This window comes from Eptatretus burgeri, chromosome 10 (assembly GCF_056783735.1).
Source record: "Eptatretus burgeri isolate ZD-2024b chromosome 10, Ebu_testis_v1, whole genome shotgun sequence".
Lineage (NCBI taxonomy): Eukaryota > Metazoa > Chordata > Myxini > Myxiniformes > Myxinidae > Eptatretus > Eptatretus burgeri.
In genome coordinates this window covers 68,684,931-68,705,948 of record NC_140970.1, presented here as the reverse complement: position 1 = coordinate 68,705,948, position 21,018 = coordinate 68,684,931, and the positions used below count along the sequence as shown (strand labels likewise).

Below are 21,018 nucleotides of genomic sequence, written 5' to 3'. Positions count from 1 at the left end.
ATTGCGGCTAGCCCGCCATCACGCCACGAGGACGCGGGTAAGACCCCTTCGGTCTCGTGGACCTGGCCGATGACCCAGGTTCCACGTTCATTTGGTCCACGGACCTGTCTGCCTCCTTGCCTGTGAGGGTGGCTTGTATTTTCTTTGCTTTTGGTGTAAATGTGTGTGTGTGGCACCAGTCTACTAAGTAAACCCGTATAAGTGCTTGTACATTGCTCTATTCGGTTTTAATTCTGCGTATTGTTCTTGCTGTGACTGTTATATGTGCATTTTTGTATAACTGTAAATACGTGCTTGTCTGAGTGTGAATTAAAAGTGCTTGTTGAACTGTTTCCTGTTTTGTTGTGTCCTTTCCTTTGTTTGAAAGTTCCATCTTGCATCAAGTAAGGGGTTGGTAGTGGGTGTCGACACCCAATAAATAATCTGAACCGTCGAGGTCGACGATAACTCCGCTCGGTTATCCCTGCAGCACGGAACGAGCCGCTTAAGCGGTTCGTGTCCGGAGTCGACCTGCGGCGTGGTACAACTCCTCGGTACGCTACCCGCGCGGGTACTTAGGTATATCGACATTCAGCGATTCACCCTATTTCGCGCAGGTAGAATGCGGACTGGGTTGTGGTGAGGTTAAACCCCCACCCGTGACTGGCTCCTGGCGGTAGTTCCAGGAGGGTGACGACTGAATTGTCCGTTCCGGTGGGCGACGCGTCGCGATTCGAGTTACGTGGCCGATCGCATGCCGGGCAGGCGGAATTCGTAACATTGGTGTACAGGAGTGTGGGATTCAAATCCACCTCGGTCTCCAACTAAATTTACGGGGATCGGACCAGGAGTGTGCGAAGCAACCCCCCCCCCCAAATTACGAGCAAAGCTAAATTAATCCCTTACGAGAAATAAGATGGCATTTCAAAGCGAGCGGGTGCCGGGGGTAGAAATGAATGTGTTTGAATATAGAATCCATGGCCCGGGATGGTACTTCTTATAATCTTAATCCGTGGGGGAGCTCACCCTCATATTCTGAGCACGAACTTTGCCGGCAAACGGAGTCGCACGATGGCGGTGCGGCCGCACTTCAGCGCGGCACGAGGCATGAGCGGGCCGCTATTAATGGCGCTACGAACGGCACGACACGAGGCGAGCGCTCCCAACAACTGTTTCAAACCACGGGGTCATGGCAGGCGTGGCAGGAGGCCGGAGCATGCATTGACGGGCTTCGGAGACAAGTGTCGAAGTCCTTGCAACGGTGGAGGAATGGTGACAATTGTATAGGGGAATTACACTCGTTACCTTCACAAACTTTGTTGCGAAAGTTATGTTTTGATCACTGTGTATGTATTTATTTATTTGTGAATATGTGTGTTTGTTTGTTTGTTTGTTTGTTATTCGCATAACTCCAAAAGTATTGAACTGAATCGCAGCAAATTTGGTGGGATGATTGGTTATTATCCGAGGACCATTTGATTAGATTTTGGGAGCGATCGGGTCAAAGGTCAAGGTAAAGGTCATGAAAAGGTCAAAATCGTCTTTTTACCATAGCGCAGTCAATTTGTATCCAATTTGCATGCAACTAATGACGAAATGTTCAGAATTCAATGCCGCATCTTGTGATATGTGACATGACACAATGACGTAATAACCCTTATTAGCGGTTGGGAGTCAAAGGTCAGGGGGGGATCACGACATTACAAAATGTGCGGTTTTAGTCATAACACGGTCAATTCTTATCCGATTTGCATGAAACCAACACCAAAATGTTGACTGTTCTGTTCCCCACACTCTAATACCAATTACAAAATTAAGAGTACAAAGGTCAAGGTCGAGGTCATGAAAAGGTCGAAATCGTCATTTTTGTAAAATGAATGTTTGTTTGTTCACAATAAATAACTTATTTAGAAAAATAGAAACTCGTGTGTGCTAAATGCCCCTAAAATGCCAGAAAATAATATCTTATAATGTGACCAGTTGTCATCAGATTGACCTGACACCGACGCCCAAAAAGGTCAAGGAGTTCATACATAAATTGTACAATGTACGTGAATCAGTGTCAAACAGCAGGAAATTTAATGTTTTTAAGCCATCATAGCACATATGAGATGGCAGAAGTGGTATGGGATTAAATACCCTCACAATCAACGGTTTCTGGGGGGGAGGGAGGGGGGAATGTAGCGTTGGCAAAGGTTTGCGCTCTACTGAGTGCCCGTTCTAGTTTTCCTTTGAGTTGGACGAGGCACGGCGGCACATAGACAGGGTTCATGAGGATTATGTGCGTACGGAGTCACAACAAATGGCCAATGCGCAGGAACTAAAGCGAGAAGTATAAGAAGGCATTCGGAAAAAGAAAAGCTTGGAGGAGGAGGTAAAAAGAGGAGAGGAACATTTGGAGCAAAAAGAAGAAGAATAGTTGGAAAAGGCAAGACAGTTCGAAAAACTAAAGGGAAAAGTGAGGAAAATAGAGTTGAGTATCCATAAGTGGGAACAAGGGACGAGCAAGCTAAGCGAGAGAATGGAGGAGGAGCGAATTGGTAATTCCCGGGATAGTGAGAACTTGGAAGAGGAATGGAAAACAAAGCTGGAGGAGGAAAAACGGGAACACGATGGGGAACTGGAACAACTGAAGGAAGAGGTGAGAACAGGCAATCAGGAAAGAGAGCCTAAAACGGGAGATAAAAAGAGGAGAGGAACATCTGGAGGAAAGGACGGAGGAATGGCAGGAAAAGTCAGAACAGTTCGAAGAACTGCAGGGAAAAATGAGGGAGGAAGGAGAAAGGAAAACAAAGATAGAAAAGGAAAAACGCAAACAAGATGTGGAATTGGAACAACTGAAGGAGGAGGTAGAAGAAGGCAATCGGAAAAGAGAAAGACTAGAAAAGACGATAAAATAAAAAAAAGGAATGGCAGGAAAAACTGAAGGAATTCGGGAAGAAAATGGACAAAATGAGGAGGGAAGCATGGGAAAGTTGGGCGGAAAGGAGGGAAGAAGCATGCAAATTGAGAAAGGAATTAGAAGAGAAAGCTTCTGAGTTCCAGAAATACCAAAGCAATGAGATGGAATTACAAAACGAGCTGAGGACATTGAAAGAGGAAAGAACGACAGCAGAGAATGAAACGTTGAGGAACCACACGAAACAGATCAAACAGTTGGAAGCCAAAGCAAGGTTGGAGTGTGCGGAGATGAGAAAAGAATTAGAAGAGAAAGCTTCTGAGTTACAGAAATACCAAAACAAAGAGACGGAATTACAAAACGAGTTGAGTATGGTGAAAGAAGAAAGAACGACAGCAGAGAATGAAACGTTAAGGAACCACACTGTACAGATCAAACAGCTCGACGCGAAGGTCAGATTACAGAATGAGGAACAAGAGAGACAGTGGAATAGGTAATACAAAGAACAAAGAATGAGACAGGAGAAAGAAATCGGCCAATTGAAGGAAATAACGAGATTGCAGAATGAAGAACAAAAAAGACAGTGGAATAAAAAAAAACACAAAGAAGAACGAATGAGACAGGAGAAGGAAATCGGCCAATTGAAGGAAATAACGAGATTGCAGAATGAGGAACAAGATAAACAGTGGCATAGAAAACAAAAAGAGTATGAATTTGAAACTGAACGACAAAAGGAAAAAAATAAGTTGGAGTATGAGGAGAAAGTGAAGGAGCAAGGAATGAAGCAGGAAGGAGAAATCAGTCAATGGAAGGAGACAACGAGATTGGAGAGGGAAGAACGAGAGGAACAGTGGGAGAGAAAACAAAAACTGTACAAGTTTGAAATTAACCAACTCGAGGAGGAAGCAGAATTGGCGTCCACGGAGATTGAAAAACTCCAGAGGGAGAACGAAGAACTCAGAAAGGTCCAAGAGGAGGAATGGCTCAAAAGGAGCCAGGAAGTAGAACAACGCAATAAGGTGGGACGTGTGATATCACCACAAGGAGCAATGTCGGTGGTGCAGGACTTGATCGACGCCACTCGTCGGATGAAGGAACAATTGGGACCAACCCCAATAAAGGAGACACAAATAAAAATGGAGAAGAGGGAAGTAACAAAGACAAAGAAGGAAGTAGAAGTATTGCCAGAGACACGGGAGATAGATCGAGTCGAGAATGAATTAAATAAGATGAAGGAGGAAACAGAGACGAGGATCCAGGAAGAAACTAATATACATGAGGTGACTGAGTTGGCAGAGACATGGGAGATAGAGGGTGAATTAGATGGGGTTAAGGACGAGCACACACACATTGAGGTAGTGGAGGACAACGGGGGCGAGCTGGCGGACTGTTTCGCGACCCGGTGCGAGCAGCTGGATAGCCTCCTTCGGGAACGGAGGGAGTCGCTATTCTCCCTCGAAGCTGATAGTCCTGGGGCTGATTCTCAGAAGGGGCCTAAAATGAAAGTTTACTGCACCCCCCCCCCCCTGCCAACATAGGTTTTATGTGTTTTTCTTGTTTATTGATCAAGGTGATGATTTTAAAACATTACCCCTTCTAAAAAGTATCCATTCGAAGTTTTTGGGGGCATTTTTGATACCAGGTATACCGCTTTACCGCTAAAATAGGTTTTTTGTGCTCGGGATGGGTGGGCATATTACATTGCAGTTAGGTTTGCTCAGAGTGCACATAGACACAGTAAATACAAATCCAGGTGTTTGATTTTGTTTTAGGAGATATTTTCGCTAGAAATTGTGTGAAAATAATGTAAAGATTGTGTGAAAATAATTTTTAAAATGTGTGCAAATGGTAAAAAAAATTGTGCGAAAATTATCAAAATTTTGTTTAAATTATGACAAAATACAATGTTTTGTCACGAACATCATAAACTATTATAGAAATTCGCATTCTAGTATATTTCTTGATGTTGACTGTTGCAAATAGTGTCTGGTGCTTATTCAGTGTGAATTGCATTCGGTGAAGAGTATCACGGCATGTATTGAGAACTGAATAAACCCTTTCCAATCTGACGAGCAGCTGTGCCATTTAATTTGACTTCTGGACACGTGGCAACCGAAGATGTAAAGCGAGACCTTTTGGATGCTCGTCAAAGAGGCGTAGGATCACTGAGGACATTTGCAGCAGACAGATTAGGGAAAGATGGAACCAAAGACTTCTACGCTACTCGACCACAACTGCAGCTGAAGACGTTCGCATCCATGAAGAAGAAGAGACTGGGGCATGACACATCGCACGCCAGCGTCCTGAAGTCAACAAGAGACATGTTTGGTCGTCTCCTTGTGATTGGTCAAAGCCGTGAACTATCTATGGAGAAGCTTCTGAGTTACCCACTTGGACTGCTCCCACTCTCAATCGCCATGCCAGATGGAAGTCCAGTGAAGACAGTCAAGGCTAAATTGCTCAGAGCACTAAAAGACAATGTGCAACCACTGACAAGTATCCCCCCGGATGCTACCTGGGTACTTGACGCAATGGCCATCATCCACTCAGCAAAAACGGCATCAAACATAACATACTCACAACTGGCCTCTTCACTCTTCAACACCATCACATCTGGTTATCCAGCTGGTGCGCGCAAAGACTGGGTAGTTGACACATACCCTGATATATCCATTAAGATCGCGGAGCACAACCTGAGAAGCGATGCTGGTATGGAGAGCCTCGAAACCAAGATCCGCACAGGAACACAGAAGATTTACCAGCAGCTGAACAAGTCTCTGATGAGTGGATCCTTCAAATGTGCCCTGGCAGAATTCCTCCTGAATGAGTGGTCCAAGCCAGAGTATGCTGCGCAGCTGGGCCAACAAGCACTGTTCGTGACAGTTGGAGAGAGGTGCTTCAGGTTGAAGGCCAATGACCAACTAACAGAAGTATTGAAGGCAGAAGTGGCTGAACTGAGATGCACACACGAAGAGGCAGATACCAGGCTTTTGCTTCACGCAGCCCATGCAGCTGATCATAGGGCTCCTGCTGTGATCATGAAGTCCCCAGACAGTGATGTTGCAGTCATTGCCCTTTCAGTCTGCCATCGTATTAGCTCGCAGCTCATCTTTCGCACCGGCACACAACAGCGGACCCGCTACCTTGATCTTACAGCTATGGCACATACCCTGGGACGCAATATCTGCTCTGCTCTCCCAGGTTACCATGCCTTCAGTGGCTGTGACTCGACCAGTGCCTTCACTGGGCGCGGAACGCTGTCAGGACTCAAACTTCTAAAGATCGAAAATGAACTTAGAGCCACTATGAACAGCATTGGGCAGTCCTTCAGTCTGTCAGTAGCAGAACTCGCCAGAGGAGAAGAGGCCATCTGCACCCTGTATGGGAAGAAGCAGCACAGTAGAGTCAACGAACTGAGGCATGAGATGTTTGGCGCGCATACCACAGACCCATGCAGACTTCCGCCCCGTCAAAATGCAGCCGAGTTCCACCTACGTCGTGCCAATTACCAGGCTGCCATTTGGAGAAGATGTCTCGAGAACTGCCCACATGTACCCACTCCACATGGTCATGGCTGGGATGTAGCCGGGAACGAGATCACCATCAAATGGTTGGATGTTTCTCCTGCCCCGACGTCTGTCATGGAATGTGTTAGCTGCCGGTGTCTGCGTTGTGCTGACCGGAGGTGCTCCTGTAGACAGAATCAACTAAGTTGCACCAGAGCATGCAGATGCAAGCCTGACCAGTGCGGGAATTCCAAAGAAAGTATCGTTGATCCACTGGAATCCGACGATGAGACAGATGACGAATAGGGCATTGAACAATTCATATGAATCCAGTTTTTCTTATCAGGTAAGTAAGATTTTGCTTAGTCTATAGGTCTTTTAACCTTATTTTACACGGGGTCTGAAATGACATGGGAACGTGCAAGAAACCTGAAACTTGGCCAGTTGCTACTGCCACATGCTTATTTTATAAAAAATGAACTCATTTTAATTTTTGCCTCAACAATGAGCTAATTCTGACGTCAAGAATAATTAATTTTGGCGAAATTCCGTGTTTTTAGTAGGTAAGTTTTAGAGTAAGAACCCCCCCCCCCGCCCCCAAGACAAATTGCTCCCAAATTTGGTACACGGTTTTAGAAATGACATAGGATAAACGTCACCAAGTTTCAAAGTCATACCTCTAACCGTCGCGACGGTATAGGCAGAAAACAAATATGCCCCCCTCCCCCCCCCGTGTAAAATAGGGTTAATATGTGTATTATTCAGTAATAAACATGTTTTTCAGGGTTTCGATAAACGTACATGCAGGTTTAGTAAAGTTACAATGCCTCAGCACAATACAAAATGCTTCCTGAAGCCAACAATATTGTCCTATACGAATGCTACAATACTCAATACTGCAAAAAATGTCAGGTTTTGCCAAAACGTATCACTATATGAAATGGCTTGCAATGGGTCATTTGGACACTTTTTGAAAGGGGTAATGTTTTGAAACCAGGTGAGTTCGGTCGTGCCAAGCGAGGTAGAGGGGGCGAGTGCTGCGGACAGGTGCACGTGCAGCTTGGGGGGTATAGCGGCCCCGGGACCCCTAGGGGGGACACGATTCCCCGGTGTGATTGTCCCAGCGTGTGTGGTGAAAGGTGTGAGTGCAACCCCGTGTGTGAGTGGTATGTTTGCGAGTGTGCCGGAGTGCGTGCTTCCCAGCAGGCCATGTGTGAGTGAGTGGCCGAGTGTGAGAGGGACAGCGTGTGTGAGGTCGCTGTACGTAAGGGAGATGAGGGTGGGCATGCGAGAACATGCAGCCGCGTCTCCCGATGTGAGTGCAATGGCGTGGTGTGTCAGCGTCGTGACACGCAGGAGTGCGTGGGTCGAATGGCGATGACGACTGCGACAAATGAGGGACAAAAGCCGGGTAGCGGCCGTAGCTGAGTTGCGGATGGCACCGGGTTTACCCAGCAGCGAGCGCGAGGTTCGGGCCGTGCTTCGCACGAGGCCGCCACGTGCTCGCTTGCGGGAGTGAAGCCTGGTCCGGAAACGCCCGCGGTGGATGTTGCCGATCCCGCGGACGGACAAAGGTTAGGCAGGATTTCGGATTTGGACCGGACGGGTTCTCCACGCGAGCTTGTTAAGCTCCAACGGGCAGAGCACATGTGTTCGCGTGGGGAACCCCTCGAGACGTGAGGCTTGTTTTTTTGAAGCGCAGGGTGACGTCATGGCTGCACGTATGGTTGGAATCCGGCAGGAGGGTGAATCCATGCCAGAGGGTGACGTCCAGGAGGGACGAAGTACAAGGTGCGCGAACAGCTGCCATGACGTCACGTAAAAAAAAGCGCAGGTTGCGAGTTGCCACGCTGGTGCTGCGCGAATAAAAAAAAAAGCAAGCCTCACTTCGGGTGAACAGGATTACCTGGGCAAGGGGTGGAAGATCCCCTTGACCTGGGCACAGGATAACACTAGTTAGGGGAAGGGTTAGTGTTAGTGAGACCGGCTTCATAGGGCAGGGGTAAGTCCTCATGGAGCCCGTGGAATGGATTAGGTAGAGGGATTGTAGTTTAGATTTAGGTTGGAAAAATGGGATATTTGAAGACAGTGACAGACTTTGGATGTGTAGAGGGGACGTAGCTTAGCAACGTAGTGTTAAATGGAACGTGCTATAGTTTAAGGGATGACGAGGGAGTACGAGGTAGTTTAGGGGAAGTAGTGAGCAGGCTGGCAGAGATCAGCTATGTGTGGGAAGGAAAATGTTCATGTTGAGTGAGTGAGGCCAGTGGGTCTGTAAGAATGGAGTGAATGGGGAATGCATGGTGCGATGAGTGATTGCGGGGAGGAGTGATTCCCGTCCAAGGGACCCCGGGGTCAGAGTAATGTGAGTTAGTGGGCTAGTTAAATTGACAAAATGGAGGTCGTTTTGCTGTTGGTGGGGAAGTAGGCTCGAAACCCCATTTGGAGGGGTGCACGAGCCCTGTTGACGGGCTGGGAGCGTGGCTGCGAAAGGTGAGTATCGCTGAGTGGGTACCCCAGGCATCGGGCTAGTCGGCTATGGTAGGCCAAGGGCCCATGGGGGGCCGGGATAGCGTAGTGGGCACGGGTGCACCCGCATGATGCGGGTGCCCGGGGCGCCATTGGTCGCGTGGGCAGTGTCGTGAGCACGGGAGACCCTCGGAAAGGGGCCCGGGAAGCCAGCCTGCCACGTGAGCGTTTCAGGGGAGACGCCATGGAGGGCACTCCCCAGTGTTTAGGGAGCTGGTAGGCTCGGAGGCAGTGTAGTGCCCGGGGGTGCCATCATTGGGGAATCGGCAGAGTTCCTGCCAAGGCAGCCACGCGTCCCAGCCGTGAGACCGTGTGAGGGCACGGGAAGAAAATTGGAGGACATGGCCCGGAATTTGCGAGGACACCAACACAGGCGACGGGAACCTTGGTTGTTAGAACCAATAGTTTAAGCGAGAGGCGCTTGTTGAAAACCCCAGGGTAGTTTAAGAGTTAATGGTTAGGGTAGATAGGAAGTGTACCCCTCCGCACCATCCATCCCTTCGCTCTCGTTGTGGGCCGCTGGATCCACTTTGGGTAAAGATCGCTGAAGTCTGAGGAGGGCATCCTGAGGCTTGAGTTGGGCCTCGACACAGGACGCGAGCTCTCCCTTATCCCCCGCCAGGAAGGGAACGTAGGGGTTGGGAGTAGGCTAGGAAGACTATAGGTTAGCCGAACAAAGACGATAAAGGGGATTAGGGGACGATTCATAGTGGGAAAATAAAAATAAGAAAAAAAATAAGTGAGGGCTAAATTGGGTTTTGACAAATTAAGGGGGTGGGTATGGACAGAGACAGGCAAAGGCGATAGGTTGGGAGGGAGACAGTCAGGCAGGTCCGAGCCCGCCTTCCGAGTGGCCAGCACCACCGCACTCCCTCCACCAACCTCCATTTCAAGGCAAGGGGCCGGCCAATTTCATCTGCTGGCTGTGTTTACTGCAAGGCCTGTGCCGGCCACGTCATCTGCTGGCTGTTTGCTGCAAGGCCTGTGCCGGCCATTTCATCTGCCGGCTGTGTTTGCTACAGCGGCCTTGTCATGCCATGCCTTGCCTGCCTGCCTTTGCCTTGGCCCATGCCCACCAGCCCCCATTCTGTTTTGCATCCCCCCCCCCCATTGTTAATGACCATGTGCGCCAGGATCATCCGCGTGCCGCAGGGACTGCCCTGATGGCAGCTGAAACACGGGACTGCACCGGCAGCCCATGCACCATTTGTCGTTCACTGCGCTCATTTAAAAGGGGGAGGCCTTGGACTGCGCTTGAGCAGCCTGGCTCCGTGCTTGTGACTTTTGCTTCTTTTTCCGCAGAGCCCATAGATCCTGGGCCATGGTGTAGTGTAAATTTTGTAAGTTAAGTTGTTAAGTTGTAATTGCACAATAGTGCGCCCCCAGCATGTATGTCTTAGCGCCGGCAATTTATTTAAGCTAACTGTATGAGTGGGTTTGTTTAGTTAGTTACTCAGCCCATAGGTTATTTATTTTGGGGACACGAATACACTGAATGTCACACTCAGGGATCCGAAGGTAAATCGTACTAGGGGAGAACGTACTCAAGATGGCACACGAAAATTCGACGACTCGGGACGAGTCTGTAAAAAGGGGAGGGGGTAGTGTTATGGCTGTGGAAATTCGCAATACACCATAAAGGGTCCTTAGATCAGTTATGACTCTAAGTTCATGTGTAGTTAGTCCACACCTGTTGTTTAGAGGGAATATGTGTGATTCATCTGAGCTGCAACGCTTTGAGTTTGCCATTTTTCTTTCTCTATCGTTATTTTGGACCATTAAGCCGCCAACAACTCGAACACCACCACATTTGCCTCTTTACCTCCACAACTCCATCCCGCAAACATCGCTTCACCGCCATTCCCAAACGATGCTCGCCAACAACCAAACTACCACAGCAAACTCCCACCACCTTCGCCTTTCTCCTTCCACAACCAACAACCACACCACCTGTCAACACCGAACGTTGTGCTGTCCAGGGCCCATTCGGTGATTCTTGCCGAACGTGTCAAGCCACGAGTGCAAATGGATGCCTTTGCAAGAGGAGAAGCGGATCAGGAAGGCTTCACACCCCTTTTGTTCCATCCAATGACTGAGCATCGGGTGGCATCGCCCCGCCTCCGAACCCGCTGTGAATGCGTTCCTTTTAGGAGGGGAAATCGGATCAGGGGAGGCTCACGCCCCTTTTTCTCCGTCCAATGGGCGAGCGTCGGGCGGCGTGGCCCCGCCTCCAAGCGAGTTTTGATCCGCGAATCTGCATACAAGCTCTTCCCCCGGTCTATAAAGACGCGAGCACAACGCAGCTCGTGGGTGCAGAAAGGGGTGCAGAAAGTGGCGCTAGTCGGAAGTTGTGGAGTCTGAGAGGTTGTCGTTGCGGGGATCGGACGGTGAAGTGAACGCAGCAGTGAAATCAGCTTCAGCAGTGAAGTGAATCCAACAGAGCATGGAGTTGAGGTCGAGGGACGAGTCGCGGCGTGGAGCAGGCACGCAGTCGAGGACTCAGGGGCGAGAGTTCGCCGGAGTCGGTGCGGTACCGAGACCCTGCTAGCGGGACGGAGCGCCCGCTATTCCCCTCTCCCGACCCCGAGCATCAACAATTCCCCTCCATCCACGCTGAGATAGCGCCGGTAACCCCGTCCGTTCCCCAACCCAACCGTGGTGTTGACCGACCAACACGTGCCTGCGCAACGCACGCCTGGAGGAGCTCACCGACCATACCAGGGGCACGGAGTCAGGCGCGTTACACGGACATTGCGGCAAGCCCGCCATCGCGCCACGAGGGCGCGGGTAAGACCCCTTCGGTCTCGTGGACCTGGCCGATCACCCAGGTCCCACGTTCATTTGGTCCACGGACCTGTCTGCCTCCTTGCCTGTGAGGGTGGCTTTTATTTTCTTTGCTTTTGGTGTAAATGTGTGTGTGTGTGTGGCGCCACTCTATTAAGTAAACCCGTATAAGTGCTTGTACATTGCTCTATTCGGTTTTAATTCTGCGTATTGTTCTTGCTTTGACTGTTATATGTGCATTTTTGTATAACTGTAAATACGTGCTTGTCTGAGTGTGAATTAAAAGTGCTTGTTGAACTGTTTCCCATTTCGTTGCGTCCTTTCCTTTGTTTGAAAGTTCCATCTTGCATCAAGTAAGGGATTGGTAGTGGGTGTAGACACCCAATAAATAATCTGAACCGTTGAGGTCGACGATAACTCCGCTCGGTTATCCCTGCAGCATGGAATGAGCTGCTTAAGCGGTTTCGTGTCCGGAGTCGACCTGCGGCGTGGTACAACTCCTTGGTACGCTACCCGCGTGGGTACTTAGGTATATCGACATTCGGCGATTCACCCTATTTCGCGCGGGTAGAATGCGGACTGGGTTGTGGTGAGGTTAAACCCCCACCCGTGACTGGCTCCTGGCATTCCAGGAGGGTCACGACTGAATTGTCCGTTCCGATGGGCGACGCGTCGCGATTCGAGTTATGTGGCCGATCGCACGCCGGGCGGGCGAAATTCGTAACAATATTATAAAACTCAAAATTGTTAATAACAGCATTGGTCTAAAAGGAAAATTTTCTCTCCAAAACCCAATTAAAGTCCCTATAAAAGTCATAAAACATTTACTATATTAGTTGCAAAACAATAAAACGGAAGTTTATGCCTTTCAAACACACCACAGGCCTCAGTGGATGATGGGCCAACATCTGCTTCTTCTCCATAATCTCGAGGGGGTAGGGATGGTGGGGGTCCTTGATCGTTATCAAGATCGAGAGGGGGTGGTGGTGGAAGGGGCAAGTCAGCTCCACCATCAGTTCCAGATACCCCTGACTCAAAGTCTGTTACAAGGAAAAAAAAAAAACACAAAAGAAAGAAGATGGTTCAGGAGGTGAAAGGAAATTGCTGACGGCAGAAAAAAGATTTACTAAAAAGAGCTTCAGTAATCCACGTCTCAACTCTCAAGTACATTTCTTACCAAGGAGAAGCAAAGGAGGTGGTGCTGGGAATTCCTCTTCTTCCATTGTTCTGTCTGCAAGGGGTATTTCTTCGGTAATGCTACTGGTCTAGTTGTGTTTCTGGATGGAAGAGAGATGTGGCAAAGAACAAAATCTTAATCATCTGGCAAATCAATTGGTAAAACAATCACATCAACAAACTGGTAATCAACCACTCTTTCCCCAATATAAAAATCAGGAATTCCCAAGAAGAAAATCATGCAAGCATCATACTTATCTTGGCTAAGCTTATATTAGTATGTTAGGTCTCAAAGTTATTTTCCATTTTAAATGGCATCCAATATCTCTCGATTTGCAAACCTCTGTCAATGCCAAATTCATATCCATTTTTCCAAGAAATCATCAGCAATACCTAGTTGCAAAAGTTTCTCTATTCCTTCAAGGTTTCTGCTCATCTCAATTAAGTCACAAAGTATAACAATGTTGCTTAATCGCCTAATTTTGATTTGTTGTTATGCTTGGTGACCACATTTTGGATAAAGCAGAGATAAATGTTTGCAACGTTAATCTATAATTGTAATACATATATATATATATATATATATATATATATATATATATATATATATATATATATATATATATATATACATACACAGTTAATTTGTCTGGCAAAGCCAGGATATTTTGAGAACACAGTGTTGTGAAAGCCTTTCTGGCTCATGTTCATGACTGCACAAGGATGACGGAAGTAGATTTGAATTGGATACAGGTCCACAGATGTAATAAAGTGTTGCAAAATAAAAGAACACTTTTATTCAGGTACAGATCGAGGAATAGAACAATGAGAGCCTGGAAAATAAATCAGAGGGGGTTATGGTGGGTAAATGTCGGAACGGGGGTGGGGGAAGGAAGGCAGGGTAAAATACATTCCGATACAGTGATACCCGCACTGCGCGACCCCACTTTGTGCGGATTAGATTCGGTGCGAATTAAATATTCAATTTTTGATTACCTGAAAAATAAATAAATAATTTAATCTGTCAATGGAGACAAAAGTTACGAGGTTAAATGCACAACGTCAACCGTAAACATGACCACGAGTGTTGACATTGCTGACAGCCAATCAGAGCACGTATCTGAGCATGTCTCCTCTCAAACAATTAGCAGACATGTTGTCTTCCTGCTCTGTGCGCCGCCATATTGATAATTGCGCCGAAAGCATTAGTTTGCCAAAAGTGTCAAACGTAGGTATCAGTGTGGAACTGGAAATTGAAAGTGTTGAGGCGGATGGAGTCAGGTGTTGGTTCCACAGCTACTGGGTGTGAATTTGGTTTACGGGAGTCATCTGTAAGGACAATTGTAAAGAACAAAGAAAAATATTGAAGCATCTAGTCAGTCCACGACTCACGTAGGTGCTACAAAATGAATGAGATCTCAAAGCAGTTTAATGGAGAAGATTGAGAGACTTTTATCCTCCTGGATTAAGGATATGACTCAGCATGCTTTGCCTTTAAGCCAGTCAGTAATTATGGCTGAGGTGCTGAGTTGATATGATGAAGTGAAAGAGCAAGAAGGTGAGGGATCTACCAAAGAGGTGTTTATGGTCACTCGAAGGTGGTTTAATGGATTCAAGTGCTGCAGCAATTTGGATAACATTTACATACCTGGTGAAGCTGCGAGTGCAGATGAGCAGGCAACAGCTGAATTTCCTGGAATTAGCATGTCTGGTCCATGTATCCTTATTAACACAATGCTTTATGAGCCCCGTTCATGAAATTGCTATTGCGCGAATCTCGAAGTAACCGATCCTTCGTGCAAACCGTGGTAAGGTTAGGGTTAGCAAACACACACCACAACATCACTGAAGACAAAATGTATTACAAAGCAAAAGTTTGGCCCAGACATAAAGTTGAAATGATATTTCTTAATTTTTGTAGTTGTTGTTATTGTTGTTCATATGTTGAGGAAGCCAGTAAAATGAAGTCCCCAAAGTTCTAATCTCGACTACTCAAAGTTCATTCATCACTCTTGTAGTATCAGGGCCATGGAAGAGGCAATTCATTTACGATATCCTCGAATAGTCTGATATGTAGAGCCATAGCAGTGGCCAATAAGTTAAGCATAACAATTTTAGTTGGATGTTTATTAGGGGAGCCAACTGGAGGGCACAGTGAATTGAAAAATATATGAAGGTGAATTAAAAAAACGTTTTGTGGAATAAGACTTAATTAAATGGCACAATCATGTCCTCACACAGAAAACCAATCGCAATATAGTTTACTTTCACAAGTGGTATTCTGTGTTTGTGCAAGTCGGTGAACTGACTGTGTCAAACTCGTTGGGAATGAGATCCTTATAACAGGAAAAAAAAAGAGGAGCATGGGTTCTCGAAGTTTTAACTGTATTTTTGATCATGAACGAGAACTGCAAAAGAAAGCCAGGAAGGTGGTAGCTCCCTCCTCCTCCTCCTCCTCCTTCATATGCAGCACAAGGCTGCAGGTAGCATCATTGGCTGGGGGCACGGCTGTGCCACCGATGCAATGCATCTATTACCAGTACACTGGTACTCATTTCGCTGACCTCAGAAGGATGACAGGCTGAATCAATCCCACCTGGTGTTAATTCAACGAAAAAAGGGGCTTGAACTCAGGACACTAAGATCCCAAGCCAGCCACCCTAACCACGAAGCCAACACCAGGCTTTGGTAGCTCCCTCACCAGCCTTTGATGGCCAATTATCCAGGTAGCACAGGTCAACATTTTATCCCCCGTCATAAGCTGGATCCTCTGAGTACAGTACTTCGTAAAGACGGCTGGCACACAATGGCCCACAATTGCAAAAGACATGATGGGATATTTAATATCCACCAGTAAATGCTAGCAGATGGGACAGTACAATCATTGATGCAATGCCTGACTGCAAAAGGGTGACAGTTTATAGTTGACTTGAGAATCAAACCCAAATTAAGCTCAAATTCAAAGGTGAGCACTTTGAGCTCTCCTGTCGACCTTCGGAAGTTGACATATCAAGAGGCACGCTTACTTGTCCGCAAGTTCAATGCTGGTTTGGAAAACATTTCCGCATTCTGTCTCTCGGACACATGGAACGCCACTTTTGGAAGATCACAATAAACTAAAAGTTCATAAACACTTGCAGATATCGCAGAGCAGTTCACCATGTGCTCACTTTATCTGTGCTGCTGTGTTTCTGGCAAACAATAGGGGGGGAGGGGGGAAACCCCTGTTCTCAGCTCATTTTTGGCATTTCTTTCAAAATCCATCAGGATTTGGAAAGTTTCACCACATATTTAAGATCAAGTAGATTTGGGAAATAATTATACTGTTATAAATCATACTAGTACATCTATTTTTTAATCGGAAGAGTGTTTATTTGCATTTTCTGCATGTTTACATACTCTTTCGAACAGTCTATCGACAAGTGATACCACCATAAAGGTGACAATCCACCATGAATGCTGACTCTTGAGAAAGTGTGGGTGGGGGTGTATTGATTCACAATAAGATGAGCTAAATTTACTTGGGAATTCAAGGATGAATATCCCCACAAACAAGCCATGCCTTATTTTATCTCTATCTCTCTCAAAGAACAGTCGTACATTTGTTCCTCCACAGACCTTGCCAATGCCGAGAACTCCTTACACCAAGGACATTAATTAGGTCCCTCACATCTTAAGTTCTCTGATTCAATGTCCCATCCATCATATAGAAAAGCTTGTGTAGAAGCAATAGCTCGCAAGCATCTCACTTCTGCCATGAAGGCCAGTCTGAGCAATTCAAATCTGCAGACACTTTGCAAGGCTATAGATGCTACAATAAATAACAAATGAGGATAATCTGTGCATATTAGTCCTTCGAAGAGGAATATCCGAGTCCAACATAAGGACAATTTGAGTCCACTCTTCACCATCCTCCAAATGCTGGGGGCAAATGGTCAAGAATGTCTCAGGTATAGGCTCTTCCTAAACTATCCTTTATTTCATCAGGGAAGGTATCATAATGTACACAACTCATGATAAGTTGGACAATCTGAATAATGTCTTCATGGAACAATCTTAACTTTCCAACCTTTCAATCCTTGTAAAGTTTCTACTGATCTTCACTCACCCTTCCCCCCCCCCTCCCCAATCCTGAGGTGTTTTCTCCACCCACCTCCTTCAAAGTAAACTTCTTAGCCTTAAAGGTGGAGAATATTTGAGTGAACTCGGTCCTCAGGAAGGACATAGATGCCATAGAGAGGGTTCAACGCAGGAATACTAGATTGATTCTGGGCCGAGCTCGACTCAGCTATGAGGAGCGGCTGAAGGAGGCATGGCTTTATACACTAGAAAGGAGGTGGTTATGAGGAGATATGATGGAGATGTTTAAGACAAAGAACAGTAGAGATAAAATAAGTGCGGATGAATTACACTGAACAACAAATTTCAAAAATTTTTTTTTACTGGAGATGTGTAAAGTGATTAAGACTAATTTGGGTACGCTGATTTCAAAAATCATAACCGTTTTGCTGTATCACGTCAGGATTTTCAGGAACAGAAATATTCCCATTGCCTAGAAGTCAGGATTTCAATGAAATTTACATATGTCTTTAACATGTCTATTTCGTACAATTGTTGTTAACTTGTGTTATATTTCTTTCTTTCAGATAAAGATGAGTAGGCGTTCCTGTACCAATCATCCTGACAACTTCTGTTATGTCTGTGGTCGGTATACCAAAAAAGATCAACAGCGAAGTATATCTACAGCAGTGAAAATGAAGGCCGCCTACTTTCACTACTTCGGGTGTAAGGTGGGGGACCAAGAACAGAGCTGGGCACCACACATCTGCTGCACAAGCTGTCACACAACCTTGACTCAGTGGTTGGTGGGCAAGCGCGCGAGCATGCCATTTGCGGTGCCCATGATATGGCGTGAGCCGCAGAATCATCATGATGATTGTTATTTCTGCTGCACAAGCATCGCCGGCTTCAACAAGAAGAATAAAGGTCACATCAAGTACGCTGACTGCGTCTCTGCTCGTAAACCTGTGCCTCATGATGACGAGAACCCCGTTCCAACACCTCCAGCTGATCAGAACATAGCTGTAAGCAGTGGTGAAGAGGATGGTGATGATGAACCTTTTGAACCCGACACTCAAGAATCACACCTTCTGAACCAGGGAGACTTAAATGATCTTGTAAGAGATCTCTCGCTGTCAAAGGCGAAGGCAGAGCTGCTTGGATCAAGGCTGCAGCAGTGGAATCTACTTGAACCTAACACCAAGATATCCTTGTTCAGAGCACGTCACAGAGACATGGCTGAGTTCTTTGAGATGGAAGACACGATGACATTCTGCAGTGACATCAACAGTCTGTTGAAAGAACTTGGGTGTGATCACGATCCTGCAGACTGGCGCCTCTTCATCGACTCGGGGAAGAACAGCTTGAAGGCTGTTTTGCTCCACAATGGCAACGAGAAACCATCAGTCCCACTGGCTCACGCGTTCGGCATGACAGAGACCTATGAGACTATGCGGCAGCTGCTTGATTCCATCAAGTACAATGACTTCAACTGGCACATCTGCGGAGACTTGAAAGTGGTGGCGCTGTTGTTAGGGCTGCAGTCAGGCTACACGAAATACATGTGCTTCCTTTATCTCTGGGATAGCAGAGACGACAAGAATCACTGGACGAAGAAAGATTGGGAAGAGCGAAAAGAGAATGTACCTGGTCGACACAACGTGAAGCATGTCGCCCTTGTCGACCCAGCCAAGGTTTTCCTTCCACCACTCCACATAAAGCTCGGCTTGATGAAAAGTTTTGTACGGGCAATGGATCTGAATGGGCGTGGGTTTTTATACCTCAAGGAAAAGTTTGGCAACACCTTGTCAGAGGCCAAGATCAAGGCTGGTGTCTTTGTTGGACCGCAAATCCGACAGATTATGAAGGATGAAACTTTTCCGACAACTCTAAACCCCAAAGAGCTGGCAGCGTGGAGGAGCTTCAAAGCTGTGACGGACAACTTCTTGGGGAACGAGCGCGTGGACAATTATGAAGAAATAGTGCAGCAGCTGCTGGAGTCCTTCAGGAAACTTGGCTCCAGGATGTCCCTGAAAATCCATTTCCTACACCAGCACCTGAACTTCTTCCCTGACAACTTGGGAGCAGTCTCGGACGAGCACGGCGAGCGATTCCACCAAGAGATTTCACTCATGGAGACGCGTAACCAAGGGCGGCACAACCCGAACATGATGGGCGATTTCTGCTGGTTCCTGCATCGTGAAACTGACACAGAGCAGCACAAACGCAAAGCCAAATGCCTAAAGCATTTTTAATTACATTCTAGTGGAGTTTTTCTGTAATTTCTATAATTTTGAAGCATTCATGATGAAATAAATGAATTTTTGTAAATTTCATTGAAATCCTGACTTCTAGGCAATGGGAATATTTCTGTTACTGAAAATCCTGACGTGATACAGCAAAACGGTTATGATTTTTGAAATCAGCGTACCCAAATTAGTCTAAATCACTTTACACATCTCCAGTAAAGAAATTTTGTTGTTCAGTGTTATTCAACAGAGGAGACAGTGATAGCACCAGGGGCCATGGCCTGAGCGTAAAGAAGAGGAGAGTTAAGATGGTAGTCAGGCAGGGGTCCTTTTTTATTTTATTTTTGTATCCCTTGTCGAGGCTCGTATGAGAGCTAACACACAACGCACAGCAAGGGGGACACGAGACAAGAGGGGCGGGAGTGGGAAGGACAAAACATTGGGAAACAGAGACATAAGGAGATCTGTGGAAGGGAGAGGGATGGGGCGGGGAACATGGGGAATACAAGATGGACATTACAGGGACTTTCAGGAAGGAAAGCAGGGAATTTAAAGGAGGTGGGTTTGGAGTGGATTAACGAGGGTAGAAAAGATTGAGGATTTGGATGGGGGATGATAAGAGGTGGTGGTGAACAGCTGTTTTGAAGGCATGGAGGGAAGAATGGGATTGAACAGCATGAGGGAGTTTATTCCAAAGGTGGGGAAAAAGAGGAATGAAAGAGTGAAGGTGAGCAGTGATTCATGATTTTGGTAGTTTTACCAGAAGGGGGTTGTTGGCGGGCCTTGAGCGCCCTGCGGAAATATGGTGGGGTCAAATCGCAGAGAGAGCAGGGGGGCGAGACTGGAGAGGAGGTGGTAGAAGACAAAGACCACCAACCTGCCTGCGGTGAGAGAGTGAGAGGCTCAAAGACTCAGCCTCATCACAGGAGATGCCAATGATCCGAAACGCCTTGGTTTCCACATCGTGAAGCCGAGAAAGGTGAGAGGCAGGAGCACCAGCCCAGAGGGGAGAGCAGTACTCCATCAGGCTGCGGACGAAAGTTTTGTACAGCCTGATGTCCACAGCCTGATGGAGAGCAGTACTCCACCAGGCTGCGGACGAAAGCTCAGGTGGGCCGAGGAAGGATTTTGCATGATGGAGGATTCCCAGTCGACGACTGCATTTGGAGGCCAGGTTGGAATGTGGCTTTCCCAGAAAAGATCATGGCAGATAGTGAGATCCAGAAGCTTGAAAGAAAAGACTTTTTCCAGCGGATTGTAGAGAAAGTAGATGGAGGGGGGGGGGTTCAAAACGGTCCTTTCGGAGAGACAAAGTGAGTGTGAGATTTGTCCGGATTGAAAGACATGTTCCACGTGTTGGACCAGTTTGTGATTTTACCCAGATTTGCAGTGAGCGAAGAAGCTGCTGCTTGCCGGTCTGAGGGATGGCAGATGGTACGGCAGAGGGTGGAGTCATCAGAAAAGAGATAAAAAGGATTTTCCAGAGAGTTGGAGAGATCATTGATGAAAACCAGAAAAAGAACAGGACCCAGAATGCTGCCTTGAGGAATTCCAGCCTGGACAGGAAGAGGGGATGAAAGAACTCCATTTAGGGCCACACGTTGACTGTGACAGGAGAAGAAGTTTGCGAGCCATGAGTGGAGATGGCGTTGGATACCATAGGAAGAGAGTTTGGTGAGCAGGGCAGGGTGCCAGACCGTGTGAAAAGAACATGATACGTCTCGGGATACGACTCTGATTTCATGTCCGGCATTGAGGACCTCCATCCATTGTTGGGAGAGCATAAGCAGCATATCCAGGGTAGAATGACCTGGTCTTACATGAGTCTTTTACTCAG

The 21,018-nt window shown here is 46.9% G+C and overlaps 1 protein-coding gene across 4 annotated transcripts in view; it reads right to left on the bottom strand.

Annotated features, from left to right (window-relative positions):
• ARHGEF10 (Rho guanine nucleotide exchange factor 10) overlaps positions 1-21,018 on the bottom strand; it is a 133,480-nt gene that overhangs the window by 84,537 nt on the left and 27,925 nt on the right. For all 4 annotated transcript variants that reach the window (XM_085898837.1, XM_085898838.1, XM_085898836.1 and 1 more), the window contains 2 exons: positions 12,875-12,974; positions 12,576-12,737 (listed from right to left, as the gene is read on the bottom strand). In XM_085898837.1, the coding sequence (XP_085754963.1) occupies positions 12,576-12,737; positions 12,875-12,920 (208 nt within the window). In that variant the 5' untranslated portion in view covers positions 12,921-12,974. The remainder of the gene's footprint in view (positions 1-12,575; positions 12,738-12,874; positions 12,975-21,018) is intronic.